This window comes from Doryrhamphus excisus, chromosome 12, assembly GCF_030265055.1.
Source record: "Doryrhamphus excisus isolate RoL2022-K1 chromosome 12, RoL_Dexc_1.0, whole genome shotgun sequence".
NCBI classification, from domain to species: Eukaryota; Metazoa; Chordata; class Actinopteri; order Syngnathiformes; family Syngnathidae; genus Doryrhamphus; species Doryrhamphus excisus.
The window spans coordinates 9,895,101-9,913,066 of record NC_080477.1 but is presented as its reverse complement, the minus strand read 5'-3'; the positions used below and the strand labels follow the sequence as shown (position 1 = coordinate 9,913,066).

General features: G+C 38.5%; 2 protein-coding genes across 7 annotated transcripts; one reads left to right on the top strand and one right to left on the bottom strand.

Annotated features, from left to right (window-relative positions):
• Positions 1-3,094: 3,094 nt before the first annotated feature.
• On the bottom strand, positions 3,095-11,239 carry LOC131139648 (BTB/POZ domain-containing protein 1-like). 3 transcript variants are annotated; one of them, XR_009132282.1, is made up of 9 exons: positions 10,663-11,239; positions 8,538-8,694; positions 6,728-6,833; positions 6,452-6,649; positions 5,950-6,142; positions 5,772-5,859; positions 3,832-3,978; positions 3,511-3,737; positions 3,095-3,403 (listed from the first exon to the last, which is right to left on the bottom strand). XR_009132282.1 is itself a non-coding variant. In XM_058089439.1 (8 exons), the coding sequence occupies exons 1-8, from the start codon at positions 11,076-11,078 to the stop codon at positions 3,573-3,575; spliced, it is 1,470 nt and encodes a 489-aa protein (XP_057945422.1). In that variant the 5' UTR covers positions 11,079-11,239; the 3' UTR covers positions 3,095-3,572. The 3 variants fall into 3 exon arrangements, 2 of the variants coding, with proteins under 2 accessions (XP_057945422.1, XP_057945423.1); XM_058089439.1 differs by having other exon boundaries at positions 3,095-3,737; XM_058089440.1 differs by having other exon boundaries at positions 3,095-3,737; positions 5,950-6,079; positions 10,663-11,238.
• LOC131139649 (transmembrane 6 superfamily member 1-like) lies at positions 10,598-17,740 on the top strand. 4 transcript variants are annotated; one of them, XM_058089441.1, is made up of 10 exons: positions 10,598-12,646; positions 12,732-12,835; positions 12,929-13,030; positions 13,104-13,203; positions 13,289-13,371; positions 14,100-14,218; positions 14,509-14,613; positions 14,693-14,785; positions 14,902-15,021; positions 16,673-17,740. In XM_058089441.1, exons 1-10 carry the CDS (start codon positions 12,555-12,557, stop codon positions 16,862-16,864), a joined length of 1,110 nt encoding a protein of 369 aa, XP_057945424.1. In that variant the 5' UTR covers positions 10,598-12,554; the 3' UTR covers positions 16,865-17,740. The 4 variants fall into 4 exon arrangements, with proteins under 4 accessions (XP_057945424.1, XP_057945427.1, XP_057945425.1 ...); XM_058089444.1 differs by having other exon boundaries at positions 12,705-12,835; XM_058089442.1 differs by having other exon boundaries at positions 15,210-16,820.
• Positions 17,741-17,966: the final 226 nt, after the last annotated feature.

Genomic DNA, 17,966 nt, shown 5'->3' with positions numbered 1-17,966 from the left:
CACATCAGCATGACAATGAAACTGTTACTCTATACATCTTCAATGCGGATGGTATCTCAGATGCAGATACACAGTGTATTACTTGTCAGAAAGGTACTAAATAACCATTACAATTTAATTAATACATTGTTAATGCATTATGTGAGTGCACCGGAAGAAAAAGCAGTAGAAAGAGCCACAGCAAAAGGACCCACGACAATCCCCTCGGTGTGTCTGGCAGCCTGTCAGACTTCATGCGGCCTGTTTGGGATGATGCAATGTGACAGCCATGGAGACAGTGTGCTGGAGGCCATGTCCTTAGTGGAGACTACAATCATCAGTCTCTCCCCGACCCATGTCGAAAGTCGCACACACACACACACACACAAATGTGTGTGCGCACAAAACACACATCCTGCAGCCCCTGCAGCACTCTGCGACCTACATCTGGTGTTGGAGAGTGCAACGGGCTAAGGTTGGCCCAGGCCAGTGTTCATGCAGCATGAATAGAAAAGTTGTCCCGCTCTGCTCTTTTCTGCCGCAAGCATCCTACAGATGTATAGCTGTGAATGCAAGCAGTCGCAAGTACACACACATCCATGTTTGCATAATCTTGGACTTAAGAGTTCCCGTCTATTCTTTTGCTCGTGTGACTGCACTGTAAGTTAATCAGCCACTCAGGTCATCCGTGTAAAGATAGTGCTCTCTGCTTGTTAGTCTGATTATATCTGGCGGGGACATGCAGGATACTCACACTATATTGGCTTTCTGTAGATACCGCTATATAACGCAAAAGCCAAGAATGTGTGAAGGCCCATGTCTCCTATTGCCTGACCAATTTAAAGTCATTACAGGTACTGCTCATGTCATTTGAGGTCACCGTCATAAAGTCAACTGATTTGACTTTGGAATTGTATGAAAGGTCCACTACATTACACTTAACAGTCTTAACCAGGGGTCTCAAACACGTGGCCCGTGGGCCAAATGTGGCCCACAGGACACTAGTTTAAGGCCCCCGCCTTGATATGAAAGTTTAATGTTAGTGCGGCCTAGCGCAAGTTTGATATGGATGCTGTATGGTATCATGTACCCAGAAAAAATTATTACGTTTGATTAATGTTCATGTTAAAGGTTAAATAACTGTTAATAGTTATCCTCCCGATCCGTGTGGAAGTGGTACGGTTTGGCTATTTAATTTTAAAGGAGATAACTTGAAGGCTACCGTTTAGGTCGCTAGCTCTCTAGTTTGCGAGTTAGCATGTGTCTAAGGACCCTGCAGTTGCGCAATATGTTGTAAATAAAAAAAGTATAAATGTGACTATAGTCGTGTTTTGTCATGTCTACAGGGCTCTAATAATGCTTTGTTAATTTTAATCTGAAAAAAATAATTTGTCTACCCACCAACTATATGTGGTTTCTTAAGTTTTTATTATTTGCCGTTTTATTATTATTATTATTATTATATTTATTTATTACTGATTGATTTTCTTTATTCTTGATTTGTTAATTTATTTTTCATCTTATTTTGTGTACAAACAGAAAAAGTAAGATATTTGAGAACAGTGGAATGTTTTATCAGAGCTTTTCTTGTAGAAAATTGGAACCAAAGCAAAGTTTTTAAAAAATGTTTTTAATAAATGGGTTTTTTTTTTGTTTTTTTTGAAAACCTGATGCGGCCCAGTCTCACCCAGACCCGAGCTCCAGTGGCCCCCAAGTAAATTGAGTTTGAGACCCCTGGTCTTAACAGTGTTTTCATGATTTCACACCTACCATCAATGCTGTAATGAACAGCCACAAATGACATGAGCGCATCTGCTACATTTATACATTTTTGTCAAGCTGCTTATTGGAACAAACCATTTCCCTATATATGTCTCAATTTGCAGTTGAAAGTCCACTCATGACAAGTTATTCAACAGCTGGAGGGCTAATGCGGATATTAATCACACAGTCCTATACACTAGGTAAATGGTAATTAATTAACAGCCAGTACAGTATTACATCATTAGAATACAGAGTGCATAATTACCACAAGCTGGACACACACACACACACACGCAACCTGTTCATGTTGCTGTGAAGTGCTCTGGAATGAAGCACATCTCACATTCACAAAATTGTGGGCAGATTGATCCAAAACATGATATTACAGATACCAAGTGTAATATCAGTATCAAATCAATGCTAGCTTGATGAGCTCAATATTTTGCCATTTTAGTTTTGAGTTCTGTTCAGTTTAAGGAAACTTAATTCATCCCCAAAGAGCAATGCATTTGTGCATATGTTCATAATGTTACTTTATGATTACATATTTTATATTATTTGCACAACAAAAAGTCCTTTAACACAGGAGTTCAAAGGAGGCAAAAAGCCAACAAAAGTAAATGTTCATTTATCCATTTTATTCATCATTTCTATGCATCTCAAATTGTTTTATGCATGTAAAACTATAAAAAATTATTAAAAGTTAAATTACGCCCATTTTTCGACTCTTTGTATTGAGTTGTGGTCTCCTATAGAGCACGCCACACAATATAACCTGCACAGAAAATCAGCAACTATTCCAGCTGTATTTCCTTTGGTTTGTGCTTTTAATTGATTCCACCCACGGCATGCCCACTCTGCTGTGATTGGTCACATGCCCGAAGTGCTTCACAAGTTTTACCACGCCTTTTGAAACCAAGCGTTTTCAGCCATCCCAAACTTCTTTTCAGGGCTCACTTCCAAACGCGCAAACTTCAGTGTCTTAAACTTTGGCATCGTTTAACATGAGAATACGACATTATAACTACATTTATAGGTCAGAAAAGTGAGAATAGCATAATATTTTTGTCTTTCTGAAAAGGATTAATTGGCTTTGCATTGTCTTATGGTAAAAATGTATTGACATAATGTAATGGGTTAACGTCTGTTTCTGAGTCTCTCAGAAATAAATTGACGCTAACCAAGGTTCCACTGCATATTATTTTTTTGTGTGAAGCCCTAAGGCAATGTTGTGACAATTTAAACCTATGAAATACATTTGCTACTGCTACAGAGCAGAGGCATACATTGAACTAGGGTCTATTCAATCATTTTGTTGAAAAGTAAAAACTTAACATAAAAAACGCAATCCTTCTCCAAATCATACACAATCCTAGGGAGTTATTTTAATTTCAGTGTTCCAAGCAGACAAACGGTATGTGAACCAAACAGGTACCATGTGATCGTCTACAATGACTGAAAAAGTATGCATACTGACAGCTGCTGAAGTGATTTGTTAATGTACAGCAAAAATGCATAACTTGCCGTTACTGTACTTGAATAAATGCTTCGGTAAAGATGTAAATGTTATTAATGACAACAGGTAGACTTACAGAAACACCGGCAGCTCGGTACATTCGGTCATTTGCCTCCAGCCAATCCTCAAATCCTGATTGTCCTTCTGGAAGAAATTTGCTTTGCTTCATACATTTACATATTTACACCTGATAAAGTTGAAGCATCATTTTTTTTACAACTCTGCATCTTTAACAATCCTTGTGCATTTACCATATACACAACAAGCTGCCACTCTGTTCATTCCTTGTCAAGTAAAGTGCCCCAGCTTCAGCCTAGTCCAATCTGTAGTAGATGATCTCTGGTATCTGTCCGTCCTCCACTGAAGTACCATTATTGTTTCCAGGGGATTTGAAAAAGACAAATGTTGTCTTGGTCCCTGCGACTGACTCCTGGGTGACTTTCTTTAACCCCTTCGTGCCATAGTGAGAGTCTGGCCCCTACGAAACATAAGCAAACACATGATGAAGGTTGACCAGAGGTTTGGTTTTAGTTTACACGTAACCTCAAGAACATGTTTGAAAGCCAGCTCACCTTTAAGGTTGCACAGGCAGTGTAGCTGACATTAGGGAGGATTTCTACAGGTTCTGTGAACATTACTCTGAACGTGTTTGACGTGCCGTCACAACTAAATCCTGTGTCATTCTGTCCGAGAGTGAGGTGTTTGTCGCTCTCCATGATCTAGAGGAGAAAAGGAGCAAATGTGAAATTCTGTTCCAATAGAAAAAACAGCAAATTAACATTTTAATGTCATATAATTTCCAGCACTGGTAGTAGTGTAACAAATTTGTTGTGGATTGATGATTATTTTAGGAGAGAATAATGATGTAGGGTTGTCAATTTATTGACTTGCAAAATAATTAACTGACTGATTTCTTGAAGCAATTGAGTCAAAATACACCACTATGTGGTGCTGGTGATTCAGTCTTAACTAGTTTGGGGTCCAAAAGAACAACACAATGTAAGATGTGTGGTTGAACTCCATTATTCTACGTTATTCTGCTCACTACGACAGCGGTATTGACAAAGAAGTTGAAAACATTTGGTTTGGTTGTCATATTTAGCAGTTCTTAAGTGTGTTTTATGCAATAATTTACATGATTTACGTTTAAATTCTCATTTTCTCCTTGGTAGGGTCACGGGCGACTAGTTGCTAGTCCATCACAAGGTGCAGAAACTATTTTAAAACTAAAGTTGTAAAATGTAGGCTATATATGGGGGGAAAATGTTACATGTTTAATCAACTCACTTTAGGAGACCGCGCTTGACATTTTACATCATCGCTGTCAGCATGGCTGTTTTATGACTTATGGGTTTTTATGTCTATCAAAAGGTGATGGATTCCATTGCGGTTTATTTAGGGCACTATGTAATGCATACATTTCATACTGAAAATTCTAGCGCTCATAAAGATGGAAAGTCTGTAGACTGTAGGAAGTGACAGATTGTCAATGACGATCCCCGGCTACATCATGTGTTGTGCCTGTACAGTTCAGTTTTATGCTTACAGATGAAATATAATTACTGACCTTGGAAACAGGACAGCGCTTGTGTTTGATATTGTTTTAGTATTATGTTGTTGAACCTTGATATAATGCGCAAGCACCATCCTGTCCCAAACAAAAACAATTCGAAACAAGGTCAGAAAAACGTTCATTTAGCCTTTTCATTAATTTTTCAGCTAGTTTACAGACGCATCTAGATGTTGACAGACAACTGCTAGCTATTCCATATTTGTTAAAACGTTAAATAGCCAGTTTTGGATAGTGATTGGCGGTTCTCAAATATTACTTACTACACATGGTGTCTCATGTTTTTTTTGCCATTTTGGAATTTCTTGGGGTGAATTTGACAAATTTTTTGACTTTTATAGCTGTGCAACATGACCTTTTGACATAATCAGGATAAACAAATAATTGTAATTAATTGTCACAGCCATGCCATATTTAATAACATTAATTTATTTACTTTTATTATTTATTTATTTTATTTACTTTTAATTATATTTAAGAAATATAAACATTTATATGCCGACACATTTAAGCTCATTCTCCTGCAGGGCATTAAGTCGCTTATGGGACTCAGCAAGTTCCTTGCGCAGGAAGTGTGAATGTGATCCAATATAATAGTATTCCAATATAATAGTTATTGAAATATCATTTCAAAACAAGCAATGGGGATGGTCCAGAGCTACGACTGTTGTGATGAGGCAATGGGCGGAGCTTGGCCTTTTATATGCGTGAAGTAGATGTTGACAGACGTAATCCAGCCGTTTTGTTTGTTATTCCTACTTATGCAGACATTTCCCCACATGTATTTACAAGTTACTCAAGCTATTCAGTGGCCAAAACATTTGAATTTTGTTTGACACCGTATGACATAAATATTTAGACAGAGGCAGATGGAATTGTTTAACAGGGTATGAGGCAAGACCTTCACGGCATGTTGTTCCGCTTCAAGCCAGCAGCAGTTACCTGTATGTTGACCTGATAGTCTGTGTGTCCATGGATGGATCCATACAGACCAAAACCCACTATGGATATTCGTCTGCTGACGTTGAATCTACAAAAAGACACAGGGTAAAAGATTTTTTTAAAAACAAAAACACAAATCCCTGTTATTATCCCGGTAGCATTTATTTGATCATGTCACCTGATTCTGTCGCTGGTACCACTATACCCCCATCGACTCTCCACCTGCTGGAATCTATTAATGCTGCATTCCTCTCCTCGGAGGCAGCAACGGGGCCTGTCAATGTTGCTGGCCCGTGGTTTTGGGTTTACTGTAAAGTGTAAAAACAGATTTACCACCTCCTGATCGAAAATATTTCCAGACTGGACAGGCCCTGTTGCACAAAAAAGAATATCAAACTTGTTTCTGCATTTTAAGATGTGTGGACACATCACAAACATGATGGACATTTAAGTTAAGGACCTAATCCAGGCAGCAAAATTCAAAATGCATGCAGAGCACCAAACACCTCAGCAGAACACTTAATTAGGTGTGCAATTCAATATCATATCCAAGCCATTTTACATAGAGACATATTTGACATAGAGAGAAGTGTCACAGTGTCAACCAAAAGTGAATTTAATTAAAATGGCCCATGTGGACCTTATATTGTTTCCACTGAGTATATATGTGCTAAACTTACCCGCAGGGAGCTTCTCAACACTCATGAGTGGGAAGCGGATGAGCGGGAGGGCTTTTCCAAGAACCTTCTGTTTATTCTCTGCAGTGGGCGGAAGCTGTTGTCTGCAACACTCAGCTTCAGCCCAACGTACCACTGCCCCAAAAAGACGGTTCTCCCTGATGCTGAGCGTGTCTCTTTCTAGCACTGCACATAGAGTGTCTGGAACACACAAAAGATGTTAATTTATATCGAAACAAAATCAGTTATGTAAATGTTACTTTGAGATGGCTCACTTACCAAGGTCTATATCAGTGAAGCCGTCTGCATTTACTGCCTCTGCAGTACTTTTGTCTATTGTGTCTAAACAGAGGCTGGAAATCTGAGGGTCATCATATATCCTTGCCTGTAAAAAAAACAAGAGCATCTCTTACAAATCATAATACAATGCATCAGCTTTTTGTAGTTGAGATTTTATGACTATGGAAACAGAAAAAAATCCTGATACTACTTTTGATAATATTCAATGAACATGGGATAAAAAAAAAACTTCGGATTTTGACTAATCCACTAATTAGTTAGTTACTCAAAAACAATGTTAAGTTTTATATTGCATGGATGTATATGCTATGTACATGTCTTATTATTTATGCACACATTGACCACAACTAAACTGGAATTGCCCGTCTGCCCTGCTGGCATTATATGTTATGTATGACCAGATAAAAATACACGACCAGTCTTGTATTGACGTTCACTTTGTTTGAATGAAAAATAGTCTGCAAAATGTGTAGTCAATTGACGACAGCTTATCACAGGCTAAGCTTATCTATGCCAGCTTGTGTGATCGCTCACCTTTCCAAACTTTCAATCTCATTCGACTTTCAGGCATCTTTGTTTAAACATTTTGCCAGGCTCTCAGTGCCTCACTGAGTAGCTCACCAAGTAATATTTCCTTCACCTTTTGCTATTTTATAAGTGTTGTATTCAAACATGCTGTCTGTATTCAACAACAAATGAGCACACTGAATGGAGATGTGCGTCTCCTTTCGTCAAAGCAGCTTTAATTGTGCTGCAAGTTGGATACATCTGTGCTATCATAACCTTGGACTCTGAATTTATACTGTTTCTAGAGGACATATATTTCTATAACAAGTTAAATTAAGTTCATAAATAAGACTAATTTAAAAAAGCAGACACAGCAGTGGCACCACACAGTGGTGGCAGTCTGTACCATTCAGCTTCAAAAAAATCTTCGGGGAAACTCTAACTCTGCAAATTCTTAAAATATCATCTATAAGCATATAGGTTGTACTTTGCATTAAATCTTGTTTAAACACAGGCAGCCTGGTGACGTATCAATTTTACTCATGAACTCAAGTTTTTTTGTTGATTTTTCTCCTCTTGTAGCGCACCTTTTGCTCCCCAGGAGCATCCATTGTTACTACAGCATTTGTAAAGCTAGGTAAATAAAAAAAATGTCATTGTGTATTTTTCTTGAGATAATGACAGAATTACTTATAAAAATGATGTAGTGTTCCTCCATCCATTTTCTATACGGCTTATCCTCACTAGGGTCAGGGGTCTTTCCCAGCTCTCTTCAGACGAGAGGCGGGGTACACCCTGGACTGGTCGCCAGCCAATCACAGGGCACAGTATATACAAACAACCATTCACACTCACATTCATACCTATGGACAATTTGGAGTCGCCAATTAACCTAATATGCATTTTTGAGGGAATGTGGGAGGAAACCGCAATACCCGGAGAAAACCCATGCACGGGCAGAACATTTGCATGTTCCACACAGAGATGCCCAAGCGAATAATCGAACACAGGTGTGCCTGACGAAGTGTTGTTTTTTTTTTTTTTAAGAAAAGAACAGCTGGCACTTTAATTGCAGGAGGAAAATAGGAGTTTTATTATTTTAAAGGTTTTTGAGAAAATAAAATCAAAACATGTTTTGAATGATCTTTGTCATTTGCACTTATTCTGACATAGAATTTTTAGGTTTTATTTTTAGGCCAGATTGCCCAATTCTAAGCAAACATAGGAAAATGTACTCAACGCTCAGTCAAGTGGGTACTGTATTAAAAGTGTCAACATTAACCTGTGTGAGGAGCATGAATGCATTTTCGGCTCTGAGGTGCTTGGTAACAAACTCCACACAGTGACTCGCCAGCGCCGGGACTGCGTATTTCTTTGCTGTGTTAAGAGCCGACATGACAGTCTCCGGATCAATGTGAACATCATCTGAATACAGGAACCTGTGTAAAGAAAAAGAATGACCTATAGAGATCAATCAGAAACAGCTAATAAATCAAAAAACAGGTTATAAATGGAACACAACACAGTGGAGCATGAGTGTTTGGTGTCAGTGATCTATCTATATCTGAAGGACACGTGCATGTCTTTAAGGGCACACCGGACTGGGAAGACAGGTGGTTCGAAAGTGGAGTGAAAAAGGACGTTGATTACAAAGTGGAAACACAAGCACTAAACACGAAGGTGGCCTGTGACACTGCTTACAAAGCTCTCTTTTCATCTCTCCACAGGCAGGTTAATACCATTCACAGTTTGATCTAGACTGACCTTAAACGCCATACTGATAACGCTCCATTTATAAGAGCTAATGAACAACATGTGACCTCACTGACTCTAAAAGGTGTAAATAACCTGACGGTGGTTCAACTAAAAGCTTTCTGTGTCAAAGATACTTGTTTAGTCAGACATGTCCTCTTGTTTACCAAACAGTTTCTTACATAAACTCATAGTGATGCAAAGCACATATGTACAAGCAGAATTCAGTAAAATATATGTATTCATATTCATTCAGCGGTGAAGCAAACAAACACTCGCAGATTACTGCTTCTACAATTCAACACATTGGGTATAATTTCCTGTACATTATACTACATGTGATGACGGCACCTTGACACTTGTGATTCAATATTTCCCCTATAATGGGCTCTATTTACAGCCCTATGCGGTTGATTAGCCAGCTTAGAAGTATATATAGTAAGCCAAAATATCTAGTTGGGAATAACTACAGCACAAATTAAGCACATGGTCCTATTAGTTAATTCTAAATACTGTAGTCAGTGAAATGTACCTTGCACAGTTAAAAAAAGGCAACTAAAACAAGTGCCATGCAATTGGCTGGCGACCAGTGCAGGGTGTACCCCGCCTCTAGCCCAAAGACAGCTGGGATAGGTTCCAGCATTGTGACCCTAATGAGGATAAGTGGCATAGAAAATGGATGGATGGAAAAAGGCTATTTATTATATATATATATATATATTTTTTTTTCAACCGAAATATATCAGCATATAAGTTTTGTTCCATATTGCCCAGCCCTGACCTCTTCTATATATAAAATATCGTAAAATAACTTAAGTTAATGAAATTAAATTTACTGTCTAGGGGTGGTGGGAGTCCTATTGATATAAGATAAGATAAGATATGCCTTTATTCGTCCCTCAGTGGGGAAATTTGCATTGCACAGCAGCAAGAGTACAGAATCAGTTAAGCAGTACAAAATACACAATATAGAAAAATAAACAATATAAACAACCCAAGTATTAACAAAATCAACAGTTTTTCCCAGAGTTATATACAATACAGTATGTAGATAATATGAAACGAGAAGAGATATACTACGACCAGTCTATACACTGAGATCTTGCTAGTGAGTTAATATGAGGCATTATGGAAATACTTCACATAGAACTTAGTATTTTGCATTTAGAGCCCTTAATATTGCACATGGAGGTTGATCAGATATTGCACAGTGAATGGGGTCTGGAGTAACTATACTGACTATAAAAGCAAGTATTGCACAGATGTACATAGTGGTGTAGAGCAGTGCTGGTTGTATAGTCTGACAGCTACATATACTGATATACAGTGATGGTACATAGGTGAACACACCACCAAATGATGAGTACACATCAATAGATCAATGTTACCGCAGTAGTGCACCAAAACCGAAAATAGATGTGTTCAACGACTAATAGTTTCGTCGTGGAAATTCACACTATAAGGTTTAGTCTTAATAGTTTATTCTTATTTAGCCTGGTGGTCAATTAACTGTACTGTACACTCTAAATTAAAACATATTGTAGTTGATAGTGGCGAGAGGGCAGCTCAACAGCACTCGGTGGACCCTACCAAGCATGTCCAAACTAAGCCCTGTGCGACCCTGGTTTCTCGATACGCCCATGTTCCCGACCTACCTGAGCAAAGACAGAAACGCTGCTGGTTCCACGTCAGGCAGTTCTATTTCGGTCGAGGTCGTGGCCATCCCTCCATTGAACATGGCATCAAACACGGCACTGCCAGCGGCCAAAACAAACTTATGGGCCGGTATCCTCTGGGCCTGTCTGCCCTTCCCAACGACAAACCTGATGTCGCTGAGCAGTTCATTGTTGAAGAGGTAGGCGAAGCGCTCCTTCAGTGAGCTCTTCGTGGCCTGCCAGTTGTAAACAGGCTCCCGGTGAAGAGGGAGCACAGGCGGAGAGGCGGACGAGCCGAGAGTGGAGTTTGGCACATTGGAGAGCGCCACTGAAGCTCCACTTTGAGCCGAGTTGGACGGTGTGTCTTGGACGTCACTGTTTGACGCCAAGCCGCTGCTACCGCCACAGGTCGCCATAATTACAGTTTTCCGCCTTTTTCTTTCCTGTGCACCGTCCGCACCTTACTTATTTTTATTTGTTTACGTGGTAGCCATTGCTCTTTAGTGTCTAGACACTCACTAGCTCAGGCAAGCTAGCTAGCCAGTGTTGCGTCGCTCCAGAAATGACGCAGGCGCATATTCGTTCAAAATACTCCAAACTTTATTGATATAACAATCTTCGACATGAATCAGACAACAGCGATTTGAACAGTAAAACAAATTTCACCTCACAATTGTCCACTCTGTTTTATATTTTGACAACAGAATTGTTGTCGCTGTTACTGATTACTGAATAGCAATTCTTAATGGACCCCATATACACTATGTGAAAATAAGACATGAGGAAGTGTACCTGAGTATAGGGCAATAGTATTAGTATACTAATTGCCAAACAAAACATCTAGAAAACAATGATTAATACAATGAGTAATTAATATACAAGAAGAGAAGTAATATTCAACTTGAGATAGCATAATCAAGGGTAACTGTAATTTATTTGTCAGTTGTTTAAACCATGTAGTGCCACCCATACATTTATGATAACCAGATCAAAAGGTAATCCATCCATCTGTTTTCTATACCGCTTATCCTCATTAGGGTCATTAAGTATGCTGGAGCCTATCCCAGTTGACTTCGAGCAAGGTGGGTTACACCCTGGACTGGTCGCCAGCCAATCAAAGGGCACATAGAGAAAATCATTCATACTCACATTTATACCTATGGACAATTTGGAGTCGCCAGACAACCTAAAATCCGAGAAGGGGCCCAAACACAAAATGGCTCTAGAGCCTGCATACTTTTTTCTGACTCTCTGGATTGTCAAACATGGCGTGTCATGAGCATCTGTATGGAGCATATGGTACAACTATGTCAATCAAAAAGGAAGGTGGCAACCCATGTAATATTTTGTAGCCAAAATATAATCAAATATAAGAAAAACGCAAAATGGAACAATATTTACTGTTCATGTATGACTAAATAAATACTGTTTTTCACAACTTTACTGTCTTTTACCTAAAGTTGTTTATTTTCAGTGATCCAATGCTTTAAAATATTATAAATATTAACAGCATTACTCTGCTACTTTTATCCCCCGTTGATGTTGCAACTTGTGGCCATGAATTTTTGTGACTACTGGCATGCAAAATCCACTGCTAGGTGGCAGTGTCTACACTTGTACTGACACAAGTACAAACCTTAGCAGCCAATAATGCAACAGGTTTGTACTTGTGTACTTGTGTCTGAGCAAAAGAGAGAGAGAGAGAGAGAGAGAGAGAGAGAGAGAGAGCATAGAAGTGATAAACTGACAGGCAGCTGTGCCATTGCAACTAGAAAGAAAGTGGAAGTCATGTTGAAATAATGTCAGGGATGCACTGCAGACATGGAGGTTATCTGTGGCTAAGTTAGATTACAGTTTTCATTCTTGGACAAAGAAAAAAAAAGTGCTCAGCAATGAGTGCGTCTGCAGGTACTGGTGTGTTTGTGTTCTCCTTGATGTCCATTCCAATCTGCTACTTATGCAATTCCCTTATTTACAACAACAGGTGAGTGAGTGTAAATAGTTTGCATTTTGGGATGTTTGATGATGATCTCTGCACAGAGTACAACCAGATGCATGTTTCTCCTCAGTGGTGAAGCCCTCTTCTTTGCTGGGTGTGCAACAGTTATCTTCCTGGCCATTTCTGTACGTTTGCTAGTCAAGAGAAAAGCTCCACTGAACTCTCTTTTCTATGGTAAGAACTACTATTCTTCCTTCTTGTTTTAATAAGAGACCACATACACACAATCCTGAGTGACGTAACGTTTTGTTGTCTTCATCTGTTCAGTGTATGCACTCTATGCATTCTTCAGTGTGGTAAATTTAATCATTGGGCTTGAGCAGGACAACATCATTGATGGATTTGTGACATTTTACCTGAAAGAGGCAAGTGTTCTTTTTTCATAAATCTCACCACCTCTTGCTTATTGTACTGTACATATGCCCTTTTGTGTTACAGGCAGAGCCGCACATTAATACTGCACATGGGCATATGATCGCCTATTGGGATGGCTGTGTGCATTATCTCATGTATCTCCTCATGATTGCAGCAATTACGTGGGGGTAAGGTTTGAAGTAGTTCTATATTATAGAGTTCACATAAGGCATTTATATGTGTAATGTATATGCAATGCTCTGTGATTTTCAGGGATGACTACAGAGCTATTGGACTGTACTGGGTAGGGTCTTTTATCATGCGTGCCATAATCTACATTCTTGGGAATGCTGTTGGTAGGTGCAGTAAAAAAAAATAATGTATGTTTTCATGGCCATAATGAACCCGAGCAAGACAGTGGAACCCCGGTTAGCGGATGCCCTGTTTAGTGTATTTTTTCAGTTTATTTGCCTTGGTTTGTGTACACTATTTTGGCTGTTGTATATGATATATTTAACTGAAATGGCCAGTGATTTCTAAAGGAAAATATTGAAAATGATCAGGGATGCCCAAACTATTCCATACCACTGTATAAGTTGTCCCCTCATGCCTCTCAATGATGCCATCAGTGGTTGTCTCTGTACTACTTTGCTAACTAAAACGGTTACACTACAAGTCTCAGCGTTTCATATTACTCAAAACTGTAAAATAACCCACATTGGAACCAAAGAAACTTGGTTCAAAGCAAACACTTTCAAGAAATGCAAGAAATTTCTTCAATTAAAGAAATGACTCATAGCAAAACAAGAAGGTGGTGTCTGTGTGTCTCTTCCACATGTAAAACTAATATTTTTCTTTATACAATGTCTAGAACTAATTAATTGGATATGATGATTTCTTATGAGAAAATATGATTTGGTTAGCGTATGTTTCGGGTTTCGTCAGACATGATGGAACGGACTAATGAAGCTAACCGAGGTTTCACTGCAGTATAGAATTGAAGTAAGCTGAAAAAGCTTATCCAAAGCACTCTTATCACATTTATTCTGATGACATTTGTGTAATCATTGTCTATCTTTTCTAGGAAAATATGGTACGGAAATTGGTCCTCTCTTCTTACTTCACATGCTGTATATCTCAGTGGCAGTGTGGGCTTGCTTTCGCATCTTTAGCCAACCTTCCACACATATAGTTGAGTTGAAGGTAAGGTCAAATTCTTTTGCACGTAACTTATTATTCAACATAAAATGCACAGAACAATGCCAGAACAGGAAATGTAAAGCTGATCATCTGATATATAATAATATTTGTATAATAAGCATGCATATCTACATTCTGTGTTTTTTTGGGTTTAGCTGACAAAGCTATTTGTCATCCGTCTTCTTTCTGTCAGCAGTTATTTTACAGTTGTAGATGTAACTACTACCAAATATCCACTTCCACTCAATGGTGTCATGCATGCTCTGGACATTTGTTTATTTTTTCCTCATCAGACCATCCAGGAGGCTCAGAAGACAAGCCTGTTCCACAGACCCTTGGATCTATTTTTCATTATTTACCTGATCCCAGCTATGGGTTTCTGTGTCTTCAGAGGTTTGGTAAGAAACAATAAGATGACGGACACACACACACGCACACAGAAGTGCCTCTCTATTTTTCTAATCGTTGGTACTTTAGGTTTCCCTGGACTGTTCCATCACATTGTGCCAGTCCTACACACAGCACTATGAACCATACCTGAAAGACCCCTCTGCTTACCCTAAAATACAGGTGAGTTGCCACTGGAATTATGAATGATAGTACCTTGCACTTTCACCTCATTTATGGTAATTAGTGTGCACCCTAACATCGTTCTTGAAGCTATAAATCTTGTAATTGTTTGTCAGATGCTGGTGAGTATGCTGTACTCGGGACCATACTACATCATGACTCTCTACGGCTTGTTGGTACCAGGATGTGAATGGATGCCGGACCTGGCTCTTGTGCACTCAGGGGCAGTAGCACAAGTATGTATTGTTGTGATACCGGCAGTTTAAAGGAAAACTGCACATTCTTTGGAATTTCTCCCATTATTCACAATCCTTAGGTGAAGCATTCTTTCCCTTTTCTGTGCATTCTAATGAGAGAAAACAAGTTCATATGAGCTAGCTAACAATGCACGTTCTCATTTGCTGTTAACATTTTTTACCTACAGAATGGTGCTCAAGTCTTGTGCTGGAAGACACAGCCAACCTAATGAGAGCGGAAACTGTGTCGTTGTTGTTTCTATATGCTGCTGTTGTTGACGGAAGTAGCATAAGCCGATGTCCTAAATCAATGCGCCGAAGAGGGAAGTTTTGATAATGTTATAACTCATCAAATACTCATCAAAATATCAAAAGATAATATATTACATGTTATCAGTCCAGTTTTCTTTTAAGACTATTGCAAAGTATAAAAATGTCAATTGTGACGTTTAGCGGAATGAGCATCTTGGTTAATGTTTTTTCAGATACGGAGGTCACTGAATGATAATATAATGTAACAACAGGCTAATTATAAAGGAATAAAATATGCAAGTCATCAGACCTGAGAAACATTACATAAATATATTCTGTAACATATGACCATAGTACTAAATCTAAAAATCAAAATAGGGGATCTGCCCAAACATGAACTGTAGTGTATGCATGGTCTCATTTTAGGTTACTGGTATTCTTGAATCCAAACTGCTAGCAGATAGCGTGGCTGCTGTGAGATCCAAACAGAACAAAGCAGCTGTTGTGTTGGAGTTGCAGGCTGACGCGTCACTCACCGGTGGGATAAGGGCAGAAGCTGACTTCAGACCAGCAGGAATGGTGGTATTGGTGGTATTCATATAAATGTCAGCTGTTGAACAAAGCTAATAATAGGGCTGCTGAAGACCTGACAACTACGGTTGCTATGAGACATATTCTGTGTCTTTTTTTTCTGTCAAAAGGTAACTGACTGACTTTACACTAACTGACTTTTCTAAAAGGAATTTTTGAATAATTAATTTGTTTAAAAGATGATAATTATTTGGTGTGTTAATTCACTTAGCTTTGACTGCCTGATTGCCAACTAGTAAGCCCACATGCTACTGCCATTTACGGTGTACTTTATTATTAAGTCATTTACAATAAGACTCCGTTTTGCGAAGTTTAGTAGCTCATTGTTAAAAAAAAAATGTTACAGAAGATGCTTTAGCTTCCGCAATAGTTAATATTATTATTGAAACTAAAGCTGTTTAACAAGACACTAACAATACCTGTATTGTAAAGTGGTGCCAAAACAAAATTTTTAATTAAGTGCATATATACTTGAAATTAACCTTAATCACCCAAACAGCAATATGAGACAGTGTGTACAGTGTCAGCTCATTAAAGGTGTTGTCAACCCTACATGACAGAGCACACATGTAGTGTTTGCTGCAGGTTTTAAGGAAAACCGATCGGTTTTTGTGATTGGCTTTGAACGGCATGTATCGGCATATGACGATCACCCGTTTTTTAAGGAAATCGTCCAATAGTGATAAATATTTGATACTGATTTATATATATGTAAATGCATATACAATGCATTTATACAAATGTAGAGCTCCGGTAAAATATGTTCATCCAATACAAAAATCTTTTCCCCCTTTTCTCCACTTGACAGGCTCAGTTTTCTCATATCGGCGCCTCTCTTCACACACGTACGCCGTTCTCCTACAGAGTGCCTGCTGAAAGCCAAGCTGTCTTCTTGGTGGTCAATGTGTTGTATGCTGTGGTGCCTCAGGCTCTGTGCTACCGCTGCATTACAAGGCCTGCCTTCTTCCTCAGGTCCATACCAGATAAGAAAAATGAATGACTGTTACATTGAAACTAGGGGAATTAGAATTCCTATTATAGAGGTTGGTGCATTTGCACAATTGTCTGCAGTTGGGAACGGAAATTGCATCATAACGGAACATGGCAGTACATTTCCTGAGTGTGTAGCTGTGTAGCTTTATTAACCCTTAGATGCACGAGTGACTGGACCCTACACTCTTCCATAAGTGGGTCAAAAATGACCCATACTAGAATCAATGCGTTTTTATGCCAATTTTGCCATTTTGGTTAGGAATAATCACTTGTATGATATTTAGTATTATATTTAGGACCACACAAGAATAATTTCATGTTAGAAACATCTTAATTTTTCACTTTTTTACATCTTTGAAAAAGAAAATGACCCCGTACAACAATAGAAAATGTGAGGATCCATTGTGTGTTGCATAAAGGTAAGTTAAAAAGGCATGATATCAAAAATATGTTTTTTGAGGAATATTTGGAATATGAAATGATAACAATTTTTCATTACAAAGATATTTCAAGAAAACAACCTGACTGCGTCATTTTTGACCCACTTATGGAAGGTTGGGGTATTAACACAAAAACAAAAATTTCTTAAAATGTATAAAAGATAAGTTAAAAATGTGAACGGCAATCATTTTTGACCCACTTATGCATCTAAGGGTTAATCCAGTCAGGGAGATAATGGCCATAATGTATGTTGTTTTGTGGGGCCTCTCTTTTTCACTGTTTTGAAAATGTTGATTCATAAATTCATAAATCAATTAATGGCTTTTAAGTTTGTTTTGTTTTTTTAACTCAAAAGACAAATGGAGAAAATGGAGAATGTGTATTTTTGTGGTTGATATGACTCAAAGACTATAATTAAACTGGCTGATGTACTTTGCAGCTACTACTTTGTACAATAGAGTCTGTTTTGTGTCTAAAGCTGTGCTTCTCAAATAGTTGCGCGGGTCCCCCTGGGGGCACGCAGGGAACTGTCAGGAGGAGCTCGAGAGCTTTTCATTTCAATGCAGACCTACCAACATGTACAAATTTATAGTACTCAACATGCAATTTGACTCTTGATACGCTTGTATGCTCTCATTTTGTTGTATTTTCCTGTTTTCACTTTTAAG